At 28.9% G+C, this 15461-nt stretch overlaps 1 protein-coding gene across 1 annotated transcript in view; it reads right to left on the bottom strand.

Annotated features, from left to right (window-relative positions):
- Positions 1 to 15461, bottom strand: part of LOC136972708 (voltage-dependent calcium channel subunit alpha-2/delta-3-like) — a 185847-nt gene that overhangs the window by 89719 nt on the left and 80667 nt on the right. Inside the window, exons 16-17 of the mRNA XM_067267315.1 lie at positions 14396 to 14425; positions 594 to 650 (exon numbers count right to left, since the gene is read on the bottom strand). Of these exons, the coding sequence (XP_067123416.1) occupies positions 594 to 650; positions 14396 to 14425 (87 nt within the window). The remainder of the gene's footprint in view (positions 1 to 593; positions 651 to 14395; positions 14426 to 15461) is intronic.

Genomic DNA, 15461 nt, shown 5'->3' with positions numbered 1-15461 from the left:
ATTAAAATAATGTTTTATATTTTAACCCATCAAGTTAGTAATCCACACATTTAAAATTATACTTACTTAAAATAAATAATTATATGAATACATCTTTTATTTTTGAATCATGGATCTAATTATAAATTATATATTATTAGTTTATTTTTAAATTTAATTTCAATTACAGTATATTATTAACAGTAAAAATTATGAAATTCATTTGCACGTTGTAATATTCATAGTTCAATTATAATATTCAGTTCCCCATTATCATATATTTAATTTAATTTAAAATTTTTTATTCATTCTATTAATAGATGAGCTATTATAAAAGTTTAGAAATATATTATAAATATATCAATTGAAAATTGTTTTTACATCTTTGGTAATTGGTGTTATGTTATATTATGACATTAATTATTGCTATTATTAAAAAAGATATTTTTGATGAATAATTAAATTTTAATTAAACCTTACTTTTATCAAATAATATAAATTAACTATAATACTGTTACTACTATAACATTCAAAATAAGATTAAAACAAATTGAGTGTTAAACATAAATTAAACATTCAAATAATAATAATTTATATTTTATAATTAAACTTACTGAATAATTTCTTTTATCAAAGACTGGTGTTGCCACAGTTGTCATTAAATGGACCGGCTATAAATGAAATGAATAAATATTTTCATTATCATTTATATTCACAAAAAATATACTTATATGTTATAATAATTCATTACAATTGTATGATCAATTTTAAATAAATTCAAATATTACAACAGTTAACAATTTTATAAATTTAAGAATATATGTAATGATAAATTTAACTTTTTTTAGAATACTTTTAACAACATACAACCAACCCAATAAATAATTACTTTAAATGATTACTTTCAGATTCCTTTATCATGCTATTTAAGACTAATTAATTCATAAATAATTTAGCTACAAGTAAGTGGTTAGGTTGCCATATATTGGTAAATTTAATTATTACAGTATTCTGGATGAAAAGATCAGACTGAATAGGGACTCAAATCTGCAACTTCTGCTAACAACGTATTGACAGTAATACTACCAGACCTTCAGCCAATCTTGCTTCCAGATCAATTAAATAAGTAATTTAGATATAATCATATTGGGCAATACATCTACACAATAAGCAGGAGTTGTGGGATTGAGTCCTTCTCCAGCTAATCCTTTCTTCCAGAATATTCTAAATTAAAGTAATTTAATGAGTGATAGTTACCAATAACTATTATTGTTATAACAATAAGGGTGGTTTTTTATTAATTAATATAAACATTAAAATAATGTGATCGAGATTATGGGATGATCTCGAATTTATACTGTAACTACTTAACAATTGAGACCTTGTGGATAAAAATTAATTTTTTATAGTATAACTAAAGAGGTCCAAACTAGTTATTTGGCTTAAAGGCATTTTGTAAAAAAAAGAAGTATATTATTGAATAAAACATCTTTGTAAATACAATAATTATCCACAAGGTCTCAATTGTAAGTGGTTATAGTATAAATTTGTGATCATCCCATAATCTCAGCCACACTATTTTAGTATTTATATTAATTAAAATAATTTATTTCTAATTATTAAATTTAACAATAGATGAGAGCCTAACAACCTATTTCTAGCCAAATTATTTAATTAATAAATTAGCCTGAAACAGCCTATAAAGAAATCTGCTGTTCATTTGATATTTATAATTCTTATTATGTGACTTATAAAACTAATTTAAACATTAAAATTTGTGTTTAAGTTAGTTTTAAAGTAAAATTTTAATTTATCTATTTAATATGTATTAAGTATCAAGTGATCATATTTAAAGTACCCTTCAATCAGTGTTGATCAGAAGAACAGTCCAATGTAATAAAATCTGGTATGATTACATTTGAAGATGTGCATAATATTTCCATAAAAATAAGAAAAAAAAAATTAGTTCCAAAACTCACCATAGCATTTTTGGTGCTGAAAGCAATGAAAAAGCATTTCCTTTGCACAAGCACAAGTGTTGCAGCCAAATTCTGGGGTATAAAAATGGCAACAACTGTTAAATGTCATTCTTATCATCAATAATGTCCATCATCTTATCAGACAGAATTCACATTTCTTGTGAAGCTCTTTTATGAAAACAATAGCAATGATACAACTGTACTTTGAGAATTTCATCATCATAAGAATTTATGCTGAAAACCATTGATATCATACATTCTCAGAGAATGATCACTTGATTTGAGAAAATGGGACATCTGGAAGTTTAACCCAATCAAGGGTACTAACCTATTACTTCACAAACTGTTGATGTTATTACAGAAGATATTGAAGAGTCAATAAATAATGTTGCAAGCTCCAGGAGCACATGCACAGTGTCCTATTATATCTCAGGTGTTTTTTATATATGTAAGATCTCCCATAATCAGTAGATGCCTACAACTGACAGGGAAATTCAACTGATCTTTGCATTGACCTTTCTTGCAACAATAGACATGATGTGCCATGGAAGATCTATGGTGAAACAAGACATATTTTCATCTCAGTGAAACAGTGAACATCCAGATCTGTTGCATTTGAACAATGGAAAGATTTCATGTTTTCCAGCAATTTTACTGATTGCCTTTGCCTGAAGTTATAGCTGGGTGTGGATTCATAGCTACATTTATCCTTAGACCATTCTTCCTAAAAGAAGCTAGTCCCAATGGGTCTGTGACCAGCCCATAGATATCGATATTTATTTGTCATACTCCAACTTCAACAGCACCTTGAGTTAATCACTTTCATGCAAGATGGAGCTCATTCATATAATAGACACTGTGTACAGCAGTTTCTGCAATAACATTTTATTGATGTGAGTAATTAAGCTGCAATTTGAAAAATTGTAGACCTATAAATTCCCACTGTTGTCTGTTTGTCTGTCTTTTCTTAATCCTGAGAACAGAGTTAGATAGAAAAAAGATGAGACCAGATATGGAAACCTTAATGATTACCTATATAAGAACTTCTGATGCAAACCAGAAGTCACGTTATTTCAATTTAAAAATTTTTCCCCTGAAAGGTGTTAGACTAATGACTGGCATGACTCTATTTTTAAAGGAAAAGTATGTTGTACAGTGACTACTAATTTTGAGGTGGAGAGCATATATTTTAAGTTAAATAAATTAAAAATATGATTAAAAATTGCAACCCAACAATGTTTAATCAAATATAATAATTGTTAATTTTTTAAATTTTTATAAATAGGCTATTTGTTTTTTTTTTTTAAATCTTAGATGGATAACAGTTTTATGAAAGCCTTTTTCAATTCTTATTAGTCATGTATTTCCTATGCCTGGCCAACTTATTCTCCAGATCTTAATCTGTGAATTTTGATCATGGGAGACAACTTAAAAAGTGTGATTTATTGAAGATGAGTTGCAAATTTGGCAGCTCTGAAACACATTAGCATACTGCATATGACAATCATTTCAGAGGATCAATTATAGTCATCGGTATCATACTAAGTGGGTACTCAGGGCCAACAATTCAGGAACTAAATTTTTAATCTAGCACACTTAACTATTAAATGTTAACATTTTTCAACTTTGACATCTTTGGAATAACTTGAATAAGACTTTTAAATAAGGCTGAAAATGTCAGTATTTAATAAAGTTAAGTGTGCTAGATTAGACACTGTGTATAGCAGATTAAAAGTTTGGTTTGTGAATTGCAATCTGCCATCATATATACTGTTAATAACATTCAGGTTTTATGTCTTTAAAATGAGCCAATCACCCACTGTATTAACATCTTTCCTCATCTGATTAATTTCACATCATTCCATAAAATCGCTTTATCTAATGTTTTTATTTGTAATGCTATTCTATTCTCATTTCTTTTCCCATAAGAAACAACACAAAAAAAAAGTCAGGAAGAAATAGAAAGAAAATGAATTATGAATTAAAATGTATTATTATTAATTGTTTAGCACAGAATCCTATATTGTATGTAAATATAGAAATCGGATGCAATAGTAAAGATAACACACTCAAAAACCAAAATAATCCAGCAAAATTTAGGAAAAACTACCATTTTTTACTACTTTCACCAATCATCATCAATCTCCTTATTGTAAGAAACACTTTCTGACAATTTCCAGTTACAGAATGCATGAAAAAATATTTAGCTGTAAACACACACTGGGGTAGATACATTTTAACCATGTTCCCTTGGACTGATATCAGCATCTGAAATTTTTCATTACACATCTGTTTAAGGGAGAGAACAATATTCAGAACTTTTGATGAATAACATCTTAACATATGCAAGTATTTTAGATCAGTAGCAGTTCCAGAAAAACCTAAAGAAAGCTAACTCAAAAATTAAAAATATTTGAATAATAAGGAGATTTTATTAATATGTGCATGAATATTATATATTGCAGATGGTCTGAAAAACTGTATTTGCCATCATAAATGTTTTCAAAAACATCATTTTGAAGTTTGAACAAACAAATTTCAAGTTTTTTTTTATCAATGAGGGCTTAAAACCCCTGTAGCCTCCCTCCTCTTGGATAAACCCCTACTTTAGAGGAAATCACGATATTGACAATGGGAATGGTTATGAAGTTATATGACTCCAGAAGAAGATTAAATAAAGAAAAATGTTTCTTTTATGTGCAGCGGATTTGTATTATGTGGCTCATCTTGAGCCACATAATACAGGTTGACAATTTCTTATCTAAAATCCTTGAGACCAGACACTTTTAAGAATTCAGAATTTTTCAGATTTCAAAATCATAGTACTGTATTTATATATGGTGTACTGGCATCGAGAAAAGTAAGGATTCTTAGGGTTCCACTAATTACTAAAGTTAAGTAAGACACCACATAGATACATCACAATCAAGCTTCTGTAATAACTCTATTTTCTGCACTGTTTATAATGACAGTGCTTCCTTTACTGCTCACTGTTGCCTATGATTGCCAGGTTTTTTCAAAAAAAAAAAAAAAAAAAAAAAGCAAGATTTTCTATCATAGATCAAACATTTTATTACATTGTATAGAATGTTGTTTCAGAGTCTGAAATACTTAGTTAAAACTCTATGACTTTATTTATGTTTGGAACACTTTCCTTAGAAACTTTAGAAAAGAAATAACCATTTATCAACATCAATGCCTTGTTAATTAAAACACACTAATAAAACACCCCTACACTCACAAAATTCTTCATACAGCTCATCAAGGTTAACAAATTCTTGTGATTTTAATATATCAATAGCATTTTCAAAGCAAAAATACTCTAGTTTTGAAAATGCATTTATTGATAAAATGTTGTCTGGGAGTTTTAAACTACTGTAAAATCTTTTGATGTGTATAGATGCAAACAAGAAAAGAAAAAAAAAAAAATCTTCCAGAAAAAAGAAAAATGTAAGCCATAAAATGTACAAAAAACTTTAAGTTTAAGGTAAGACCTGGCAACCTTACTATCACCTGTAGGAAAATCTGCAGCTCTTTTTCACATTTTCAATGTCATCCAAGTCAATAAATTGAGTAAAAATAAACAAAATATGCATGAGCAGCAGTGACACATTCAACTTGTACACAGCTGCTGTTGCGCAGACTAGTGACAGTCAATGCTCCACAAAAAATCTTCAGTTTTTGGAGCTTTTCAGTTTTCAGAATTTTGGATAACATTGTCAACCTGTAATGTCAGAGGGTTTAGAACAGGCATGAAAAACCCATAATGTTCTAACATGTGGCTCCTAGAGCCTTTACAGTGGAATTTTATTCTTCTCTTTTATGCCATTATGCAACTCTAATTAAGCTGATATTTTCAAAAAGCATTCAAATTAAACTTGACTAGTAAAGATGAAAATAAAATATAAATTACTAGTTTGCATATCATTAGCATATACCATATTTCCCCACATATAAGATCATCATCTTATAGATGGAGCAAAATCAACTATATTCAATAAGTTAACTAAAACAACTCACTATTTAAAAAGAAATCTTTTATAGTAGCAAAAGCACTTTTTTATTTTGGCTTTTTATTTTTAATAATGATTACCACAGAGATGTTACCAAATAGCTACTGTACATTTACAGTTAGTTTTGCACTGACACAGACTGGTATCTCCACCTTATCGTGGTGGTGAGGTTTGTGTGCCACAATGACCCTCAGGGCTTAACCAGTGGTACTGGCAGAGTCACCATGCCAGAAAGGTTGCAGGTGAGAGATCAGACTAAGAAAGTACCCTGGTTCTCCACGATAAGAGTTGAGTGAAGGGCTAACAAGCCCGCTCCACAAAAAAGTGGACTAAAGTAGAAAGAGGCCTCTATGCCTTAGTTAAAAGATGTGAATGTAAGATGAGATTCAGTGTATGGAATGTTCAAAGCCTGTCTGAGTTGAAAGAGCAACAGCTGTTGAACAAAATGTACGAAGAGAAGATGAATATATTGTGTATATCTGAAACAAAATGTACGGGCAAGTGCTAGGATGAGTGTGAGGACATTTTACATGTATCTTCTGGTGTTCCTACAAGTGAATTTGGCAAACATGGAGTAAGCCTCTATGATAGATAGTCTGAAAGATTGTGTTAAACCTTATGGGTGCATTAACAACAGCAATGTTTGGTTTAAATTAAAGTAGAGTGAAACAAGAGACAAGTCGCTCCAAAATTTATTAGACGATCACCATTTACACTAATGTTCCAGAACAATTTTATAGACAGCCGGACCTTCCTTTTTAGGCTACTCAACTGCCTACGTTTTAAAAGTTCCTTTAAAAAACACAGAAAAACCAATAAAGTTAAAAATCTTTAAAATTGGTATGGTAATCTTACGACATCTTTAGGTCATCCTTATCCCGTCGAGATCTCGGCTCCTTTTATCCACTGAGAATTAGCGCTGTTTAATGTAGATTACGCCGATATATCCCTCTGGTGACGAATTTAAAGTAAATTTTTGTTTAATTTTCGTCGGATGGATAAATATTTTTTTAGAAACAAGAGACAAGTCGCTCCAAAATTTATTAGACGATCACCATTTACACTAATGTTCCAGAACAATTTTATAGACAGCCGGACCTTCCTTTTTAGGCTACTCAACTGCCTACGTTTTAAAAGTTCCTTTAAAAAACACAGAAAAACCAATAAAGTTAAAATTTTGGAGCGACTTGTCTCTTGTTTCTAAAAAAATATTTATCCATCCGACGAAAATTAAACAAAAATTTACTTTAAATTCGTCACCAGAGGGATATATCGGCGTAATCTACATTAAACAGCGCTAATTCTCAGTGGATAAAAGGAGCCGAGATCTCGACGGGATAAGGATGACCTAAAGATGTCGTAAGATTACCATACCAATTTTAAAGATTTTTTAACTTTATTGGTTTTTCTGTGTTTTTTAAAGGAACTTTTAAAAAGTAGGCAGTTGAGTAGCCTAAAAAGGAAGGTCCGGCTGTCTATAAAATTGTTCTGGAACATTAGTGTAAATGGTGATCGTCTAATAAATTTTGGAGCGACTTGTCTCTTGTTTCTAAAAAAATATTTATCCATCCGACGAAAATTAAACTAAAGTAGAGTGTATAAAGTTACTGTGTGTTGGTGTTTAAGCTCCAGTTGAGTCCAGTGTGACTGAAGAGAAGGATGAATTCTGGAGCGTTCTGTTTGGTTTCTTGAACAAATGCAAGACAAATGACAGGAGTGTGTTGTTAACTGATATGAATTACTCTTGTATCACCATTTTAGTTGCACCTTGCACCAGTCTTTCAATTTTCTTATCCAATTGATTATTTCCATGTTAAATTCACTTGTACAGTACATTAACCTGAACTATAGTCGGTTGGTTATGAGCTGGTAGGTCTTGAGTTACTAGGCTAGACCTACAAATTGTCCTTCAGCAAGTAAAAAGAATTGTCAATTTTATTAAAAACAGACCACAGAAAATTCACATCTTTTCTAAACTATATGAAGCTTTGAAAGCAGATCACTTACAGTTAGTGTTGTTAATGCACACCAAAATTCAGTGGTTGTCAAAGATAAGGTGTTAGCATAATATTTCAAATTACAAGAAGAACTGCTTATTTTTTTACAATTGTGCAAAATGTAATTACTTGAGCAACAATACATGGAACTCAAAAGTGGCATTTTTAGCAGACTTGTTTGATCATTTGAACCAGAAAAAAATTGTATTATCAACTGACAATATTAATTCTTTTAAAGATAAATTAGCTATGTGGAAAAAAACAGTAAAAGTAGAAACTTAAAATGTTTCCACTACTATCAAAACATTTTATTTAATGATATAAAGAGTTTAATCTAGAGAGACTTCTTTTTCACTACACAGAAAACAATGTTACAATTTTTAAATGTCTTGTTTTATAAGCTTTAAATATGAGAAATAATAATATTAATAATAATACTAATAATACAATAAAATAATTGTTACACATAAAAAAATATGTAAAATTGCAAAGGTTTGAATCTATATCCTTTAACTCCAGTGCTTAACATCTTATCCACTCAGCTGTGTAGATAAGATGCTAAGCAATAGAACTACAGGATACAGATTGCCATTCCAAGGAAATGTACAAAATCTTATAAACTAAACACTCAATTTTCAGAGGCCTGTTTTTCAGAAATGATTGAGAAGTGGGTCCTATCATTTAAAAAAGAAGCTGTTTATGTTTTAGGATACATGCTCACCAAGTTTTGTTTCAATCAGAGACCTAAACATTTGATCCCCGTTTTTCCATACCTATTGTGTTTTCAACCGGGCTCATAATGGGATGGTCAGGTGGTAAGAAACAGCATCATATCACCTAGCTAAGACTGATCACCTATGAAAAATCAATCTTTCAGTATTGTCATGAATTCTCATTGTCTTATGGCAACAATACATAAAAGCTATTGGAGTATGTTGGTTGGCTTTGCTTTAACTGATTGAACACTATTGATTTTGGAATGCTCAGTTAGACTTCTTAATGAAGCATGATAAATTTCACACTTCTAAAACAAAATGTTAATATTAAAGCATATGATTGTAAATGTATTTTTATATATCTTTTTTCTACATAATAATAGTTTATTGTATTAAGTTATAACATCCACAGGTCCTCTTTTTAAATGCTGACTAAATCAATTGGCAATATGCATCATAAGGGAGTTGGTTAACTTATTGGCACTTTCCCCTTTTCATTGTGTGAAAGAACTCAACTAAGAAGACAAAAAAAAATGCCAATTGTATTATTCTGGCTCTACAAAAGACTTGATCAGAATGACTTTTGTGCAGAGAAGCTTCTCCACATGTCAAACATACTGGCATGGTAGTCATATGGAACTTTCCTTCAGCTGTAAAAAAGAATATGGCATCAGATGCAAATATGTTGTGCTCCTTTTAATTGCAAAATCTTGTGTTTGAACCAAAACTTTTAGTTCCTTTGTTAAATCACCAAAATTACCAAAAGTTAAAATATATAAATGTGAAATAGTGATGACACCATCTTCATTCAACCACTTCTCTTCATCATCAGCCATTATCAGTGTTTTGTCCCTTCCAGATTAATGATGATATAATATAAGGATGGCTCCTTATTTAGAATAAGATACAGAAGAAAAGTGCTCTGCTGATGTGATTTAATTTTTTCTCTGAGTGATATCACTTAATTTTTGTTAATGATGTCATGTTTTCTTTAAAATGTTTTGTTATCCTCTACACATGCTGTTCTTTTTTCTTATTATAATGGACAATAAAGAGTTTTACATCTTATCTGATTATAACATACAACTCAAAGCCTGATGAGGATATATAGAAACATCTAAAGATCACCTAAATGATCAGGCTACAATCAATCTCTAGTGGCAAATTGCTTATCTGATGTTTAGAATTAAGAAAAATGAGAGAATTTTGAAAATTTTGAATCTCAATAACCAGATATTGTTGTGCAGCAAGAATTAACTATCTTTTTTCAAAAATCAATGCTTTATTTAGTAAAATTTTTTATAAAATAATTAAAACTTTGTATTAGTACTGTTCATTCATTTAAACACACAAAATAACATCAAAACAAGATTAAACTGGTAATTAATCAATCAATGGATGTTCTTTACATAAATTCATTCATATGTCATCTTTTACATCCACTCAAATTAGAAATTTTGAATAACAAAAATTGTTTCCATTGTAATAATGAGAAAAAATTCAAAACTGAAATTTCATCATTCTCCCTATCTACACAGGCATAACTCACTACAAGGCTATTCACTTTAGGGTGCTTCACTGATATAACACTTCAATTAAATTCATGTTTGTTATTTTCAATGCTTTCCTTATTCTTAACAGATTCTCAAGTTTTTTTATTTATTATTTTTATCTTTTCATCTTTTATTAGTTGTTATTGTTGTTATTATTATTATTATTATTTTTATACTAGCAATACTACACACTTAATAAATGAGAGTGTAAATATATTTTTAGGCTTTTATATAGTCTTTTTTTACTAGCAAGTGAAAAAAGACTATGATTTGCTTTAAGGTGATATTTGCTCTACAGTAGGGGTAGGGTTGCACCAAGGTAAATTGTTACTGTGGTGCAAGAAATTTTTTCTGCCTGAAATATCTAGTTTAGCAATTTAGCAGGATGACTAAAATTATATACTTGTATTAATAAACACAACCACTCACAACTAGGCAAACTTGATAAAAACAGCCATAGAAACCAAAAACCCAGCAGAAAAAAGTAACAGAGCTAATGTTGTTCCCACATTAAACAGGTATGTTTTTATTGCATTAATAATTTTAATTGTTTGGGGTATTGGTATTATCAATTTTATTTTTATTAAAATAATAGGCAATTACATATATATTACTTTTCCAACATCTTATACATATTGCATAAAATGTTGGAAAAGTAAGAAAGTGGATGGCTAGATTGTGCCACACCTTCAGATGTGGAGCCCTGGCACAGCACACCACCTCACACCACAGTTGGTACAGTTGGAACTTGGCCAGCTGTTCTGATGAAAAATGTCTGTAATTTTGTTTCTTTGAATAATTTAGAGCAACGTCATATTTTGCAGATTTTTTACTTCATCAATATTGAATATGTTTCATTTCAGACATTGGTAAAGTACAACATTAATGCATTTCTAGGAAAAAGTTTCTGTTTTAGGAAAATTTACATAAAAAATATATTGTTGCACATTTCTCAAGCATGATATTACCCTCACATTAAGAAAACAATGTCATATAAAAACAACTATCTTGTACTGATATTTGCCAGTAGTATTTGCTATTTGATTAGTTGGATCAAACAGTAAGTTGAAAAAAACAATCATTTTTGTTCTTAATTTATGATGATGATAAAAATTAATAAAAATACCAAGAGGATTTTATAATTTAACAATAGGGTTCTAAGGGTATAATAATTGACTAAAGCTTTATTACTTTTGATTGACTGTATTACCATACTGAAACAAAATGAATTATGGTAGTCAAAATCAGTGTTGGATTTAACAATCAAAGGCCCATGGGCACAAATAAGGTGGGGGCCCCCCCTTTAAGAGTAAGGAAATTTGATGATTTAGAAAATTTATACAAAATACTGTACTTAAAAAAATATGTTTTCAAAAATTTTACTTATTATTGTAGAGGTATTAAAGCTTAAAACATTTTTATAAATTCATATAAAATTTAATTAAATAATGCTTTATTTTATAAAATATGGACAATATACATTAAATGTAATACACTTAAATTAAATAAAGCAAACTTATAAAAATTATATAAAACATTTTTGTGCTTTTTTATCTGCAAGTTAACTTTACACCAGTCAAATTTATATATAATATATGCAGTAGTTAAGTATCTGGTAAAAAATAAATTATGTTTAAACATAGTTTTGTGGGGGCCCTGGGCACTGGCCCCAAATGCCCTTATGTAAATCCGGCACTGGTCAAAATAATCATCAGTAACAATTAAGTGTCAGGTCTCAAATATCTGCCAGCCTTGATAATGCACCAGCCTAAGCACTCATGCACTAATTCAAGACTAAGTGATACCTGTGGGTTTTTTATTACTCATAAAATATCCAAGAATAGTATCCAAGAAAGATTTTTATTATTATACAAATTCATAACACAAAAACGAAGTAGTCTATTGAAATATCGTTTGTGATAAAAGAAAGAATAACTCAAAAAGTTTTTCTAGAAGAAATGTTTATAATGGTGCTAGCAGCTTGTAGAGTTAAAAATGGTGACAATACAAAAAAAAAGTATAATGTATATTGTGGTTAGTCGTAGAGAAACAGTGTTGTGCTAGATTGCTCATTCAAATTGTTAAACACAAGATCGTATTATTAACTCAATCACTTGGCTTTTGACTCCATCTTTATTTAGTTGACTAATAAATGCGCTCGTCCTGAAGGTTGGAGCTCTGATGCATGTATTAGCTCTAGAATTACCACAGTTATCCAAGTAGGAAAGTACAGTCTAAGGATAAGGACTTCCTGTACACTTACTTTCCTTAGACTGTACTTTCCTACTTGGATAACTGTGGTAATTCTAGAGCTAATACATGCATCAGAGCTCCGACCTTCAGGACGAGCGCATTTATTAGTCAACTAAATAAAGGTGGAGTCAAAAGGCAAGTGATTGAGTTAATAACACGATCTTGTGTTTAACAATTCGAATATATTGTGGTTAGCTAAAACAAAATCACTATAACTGTGTAAAAAAGTATTCTTGGATGCAGAAATTTATAACTTGAAAGATTATGGTCACCAATCAACATCAAATAAATCTGTAGAACAGGTTCATCTGATGTTGATGAGAAGTGTTCTGTAACTCTGAGGAATTTCAAGATTTATTGGATATACAGTAATAAAAAATCTTTTTAAGTTATTCTTTTACTGCAAATCACATTTCAATAGACTGATTTGGTTTTGTGTTATGAATTTGTATAATAATAAAGATCTTTTTTGGAACTGTATTTTATAAACAAACATTTTTCCTTCATGACTAACAGTATTCAATGCTTTTTCATTTCCTTCAACAATTTAAAAAGATTGCAACATATATATATCCTTACTAAGTTATGTTTATACAGCTTATTTAGATTTATTTTTATGTATAATCCTTTGTTATGAACACAATTCAAGTATTGCCTGTGTAGATAATAACTTGCTGAAATTATAATAGTTTAGAAAACAAAAAGAAATTAGTCAATTAAATGACATTTCAAAAGACAAAAAGTTTCTACATTGCTCAACATATTTTCTTTTTTTAATATAATGATGGAAAATTTTAATTGCAGATATTCATTATATTGCTGAACATTCATTTTCAAAATAATTATTATCTTACTTTTAAAAAGTAAATGTTTACTTTTGTTTCTATTTAACATTTCTAAAATGTTCATTTAATTGACCAATTTTTATATTTCATTACTAATACATAGAGATGTAATCAATGTTGATCTGATACTGATATATCAGTATTAGTTCATTTTACAAACCAATATGCCATTCTTTTTTTTTTCAATAAGCATATTTAACATCATTCCAACATTAAATACTGCCATGTGCTATAAAACTAACCCCTGGTAGACAGAGTGTCCTTTTCACATATGATTCCACTATGAAGGCCATGTGACATATAGTTGTTGACAATTTCGGTGGGCACCAGCTTGACCTGCCCCATGAGTCATCTGCTTTTCGTGAGACCGAACCAGCCAGTTTATGACGATTTTTCTTTATACAATTTATAAATTAATTTAAGGTTTATTCAAAAGTTTCACTAAAATCACGAGCAAGAAAGGAAGGAATATCAGGATTTGAGTCTGGTCTAGGCAAACTAGACAATTGTCTAGTTTGACTACACCAGACTCAAACCCAGATAATTGCTTGAATCTAAAAGGAGCCTATAAATCAATCTGTAAACTTTTATTCTCTACATTTGAATTTAAAAAGTGAACATACTTTGAACCAATGAGCTTTTAGGTGTTCATGTATTCCTAATACCTATATAGTATGAATAGAAGCAAGTATCAGTATCAGATCAGATCATATTGTATCAGTTGGAAAATTATTGGTATCAGATCATATCAGTAGAATTTTTATATTTATTAAAAATTCATAACAATTTTACTTTTTTAACATTTCCTGTATTGTATTAAAAAGTGAATAATTTTAGAAACATTTTTTATTTTAAATTCTATTTAACATTACTGTATTATTTATTACAATGTATATAAGAAATAAGTGAATCATGTTATATTTATATAGTATTTTTTCTAATAAACAATATATTCAGAATTACTTAATTCCACATTCTGAAAGTTTTTAATACAATATAGCACAATAAAAGTATTTTTCTATTCCTACTAAATAATATATTCTCGAATTTTATTACTCACCTCATATGAAGAGTTGTTATTCTCTGAATTCTAATACATGAAAATGGGAAAGAAAGGAAATAAAGCCACATGGAGAAATAAGAATAGAGAAAAAGAAGGCAGAAATTTGATTCCATGCACCACTAACTACCATTTTCTATCTCAAAGATTATCTAATAATTCTATTATTACATCTACAAAACATTGATAAAAACTATTTTTCTACTATTGGGTTTCTAAAAATTAGAAAACTAAAATAAAGAAGCCTCAACAACACAATGAATGCATTGCTTTTAAGTTTTTAATGACAAACTAATACAGTATAAATTTTAAAATACTTATCATTATAAATCTGAATTTATATCTGCATTATTAATATAACTGGAAAATTTTAACAGATAATTGAAATTTCAATCATAAAATAGTTATCTTTAATAACCAAACTTGTGTTCAATATTGCAAATAATATACATTTGTAAAATTTCAAAAAATATAAATTATTTAATTTAATCTGAAACTCACTTGATAATATTATTTACATTTAATTTTTAAAAAATTTAAAGGACTGGTTTTTATACAATTCCGAGCTTGCAAAGTAAGATTCTTGTTAATTGAATACTAACAAAAATTCATTAGTTTATATTGTTTTTTTTTTCCTTTTTGAAATATAATTATAATTAATTCCTGAATTTTTACACTGGACAATTAAAATGGAGACTTTTTTATGCATTATATAATACTATGCACTGCAAGACAAAAGTTAAGGTCTTTCTCTCTCAGTAAAGTTTTTTAGGAAAGTTATAACAAGTTTAAATTTTCTTGTGATATAATATAAATATAAATGGCTACATTTTATTTTTATGCAGTGTATAGAGCTCTGGATAACATACCAACAGAATAAAATCTTATAACATTTAAATATTATATATTTTTACAATTCGATGTCCGTTAACAGTCTGTATTTTATATTAATTCTCATACCACTCTAGATACAGTATCTGGCAAGTGATAAGAGCGCATTTAAACTGGTATTCCACGTAGACATAAGATTTGCAAAATGCGTAATTTATGTCGAAAGATATCGAAT

This window comes from Centruroides vittatus, unplaced genomic scaffold, assembly GCF_030686945.1.
Source record: "Centruroides vittatus isolate TY-2023 unplaced genomic scaffold, ASM3068694v2 contig_301, whole genome shotgun sequence".
Classification (NCBI taxonomy): domain Eukaryota; kingdom Metazoa; phylum Arthropoda; class Arachnida; order Scorpiones; family Buthidae; genus Centruroides; species Centruroides vittatus.
Note: the sequence above shows the minus strand (reverse complement) of the source record. Positions and strands in the feature narration are given on the sequence as shown.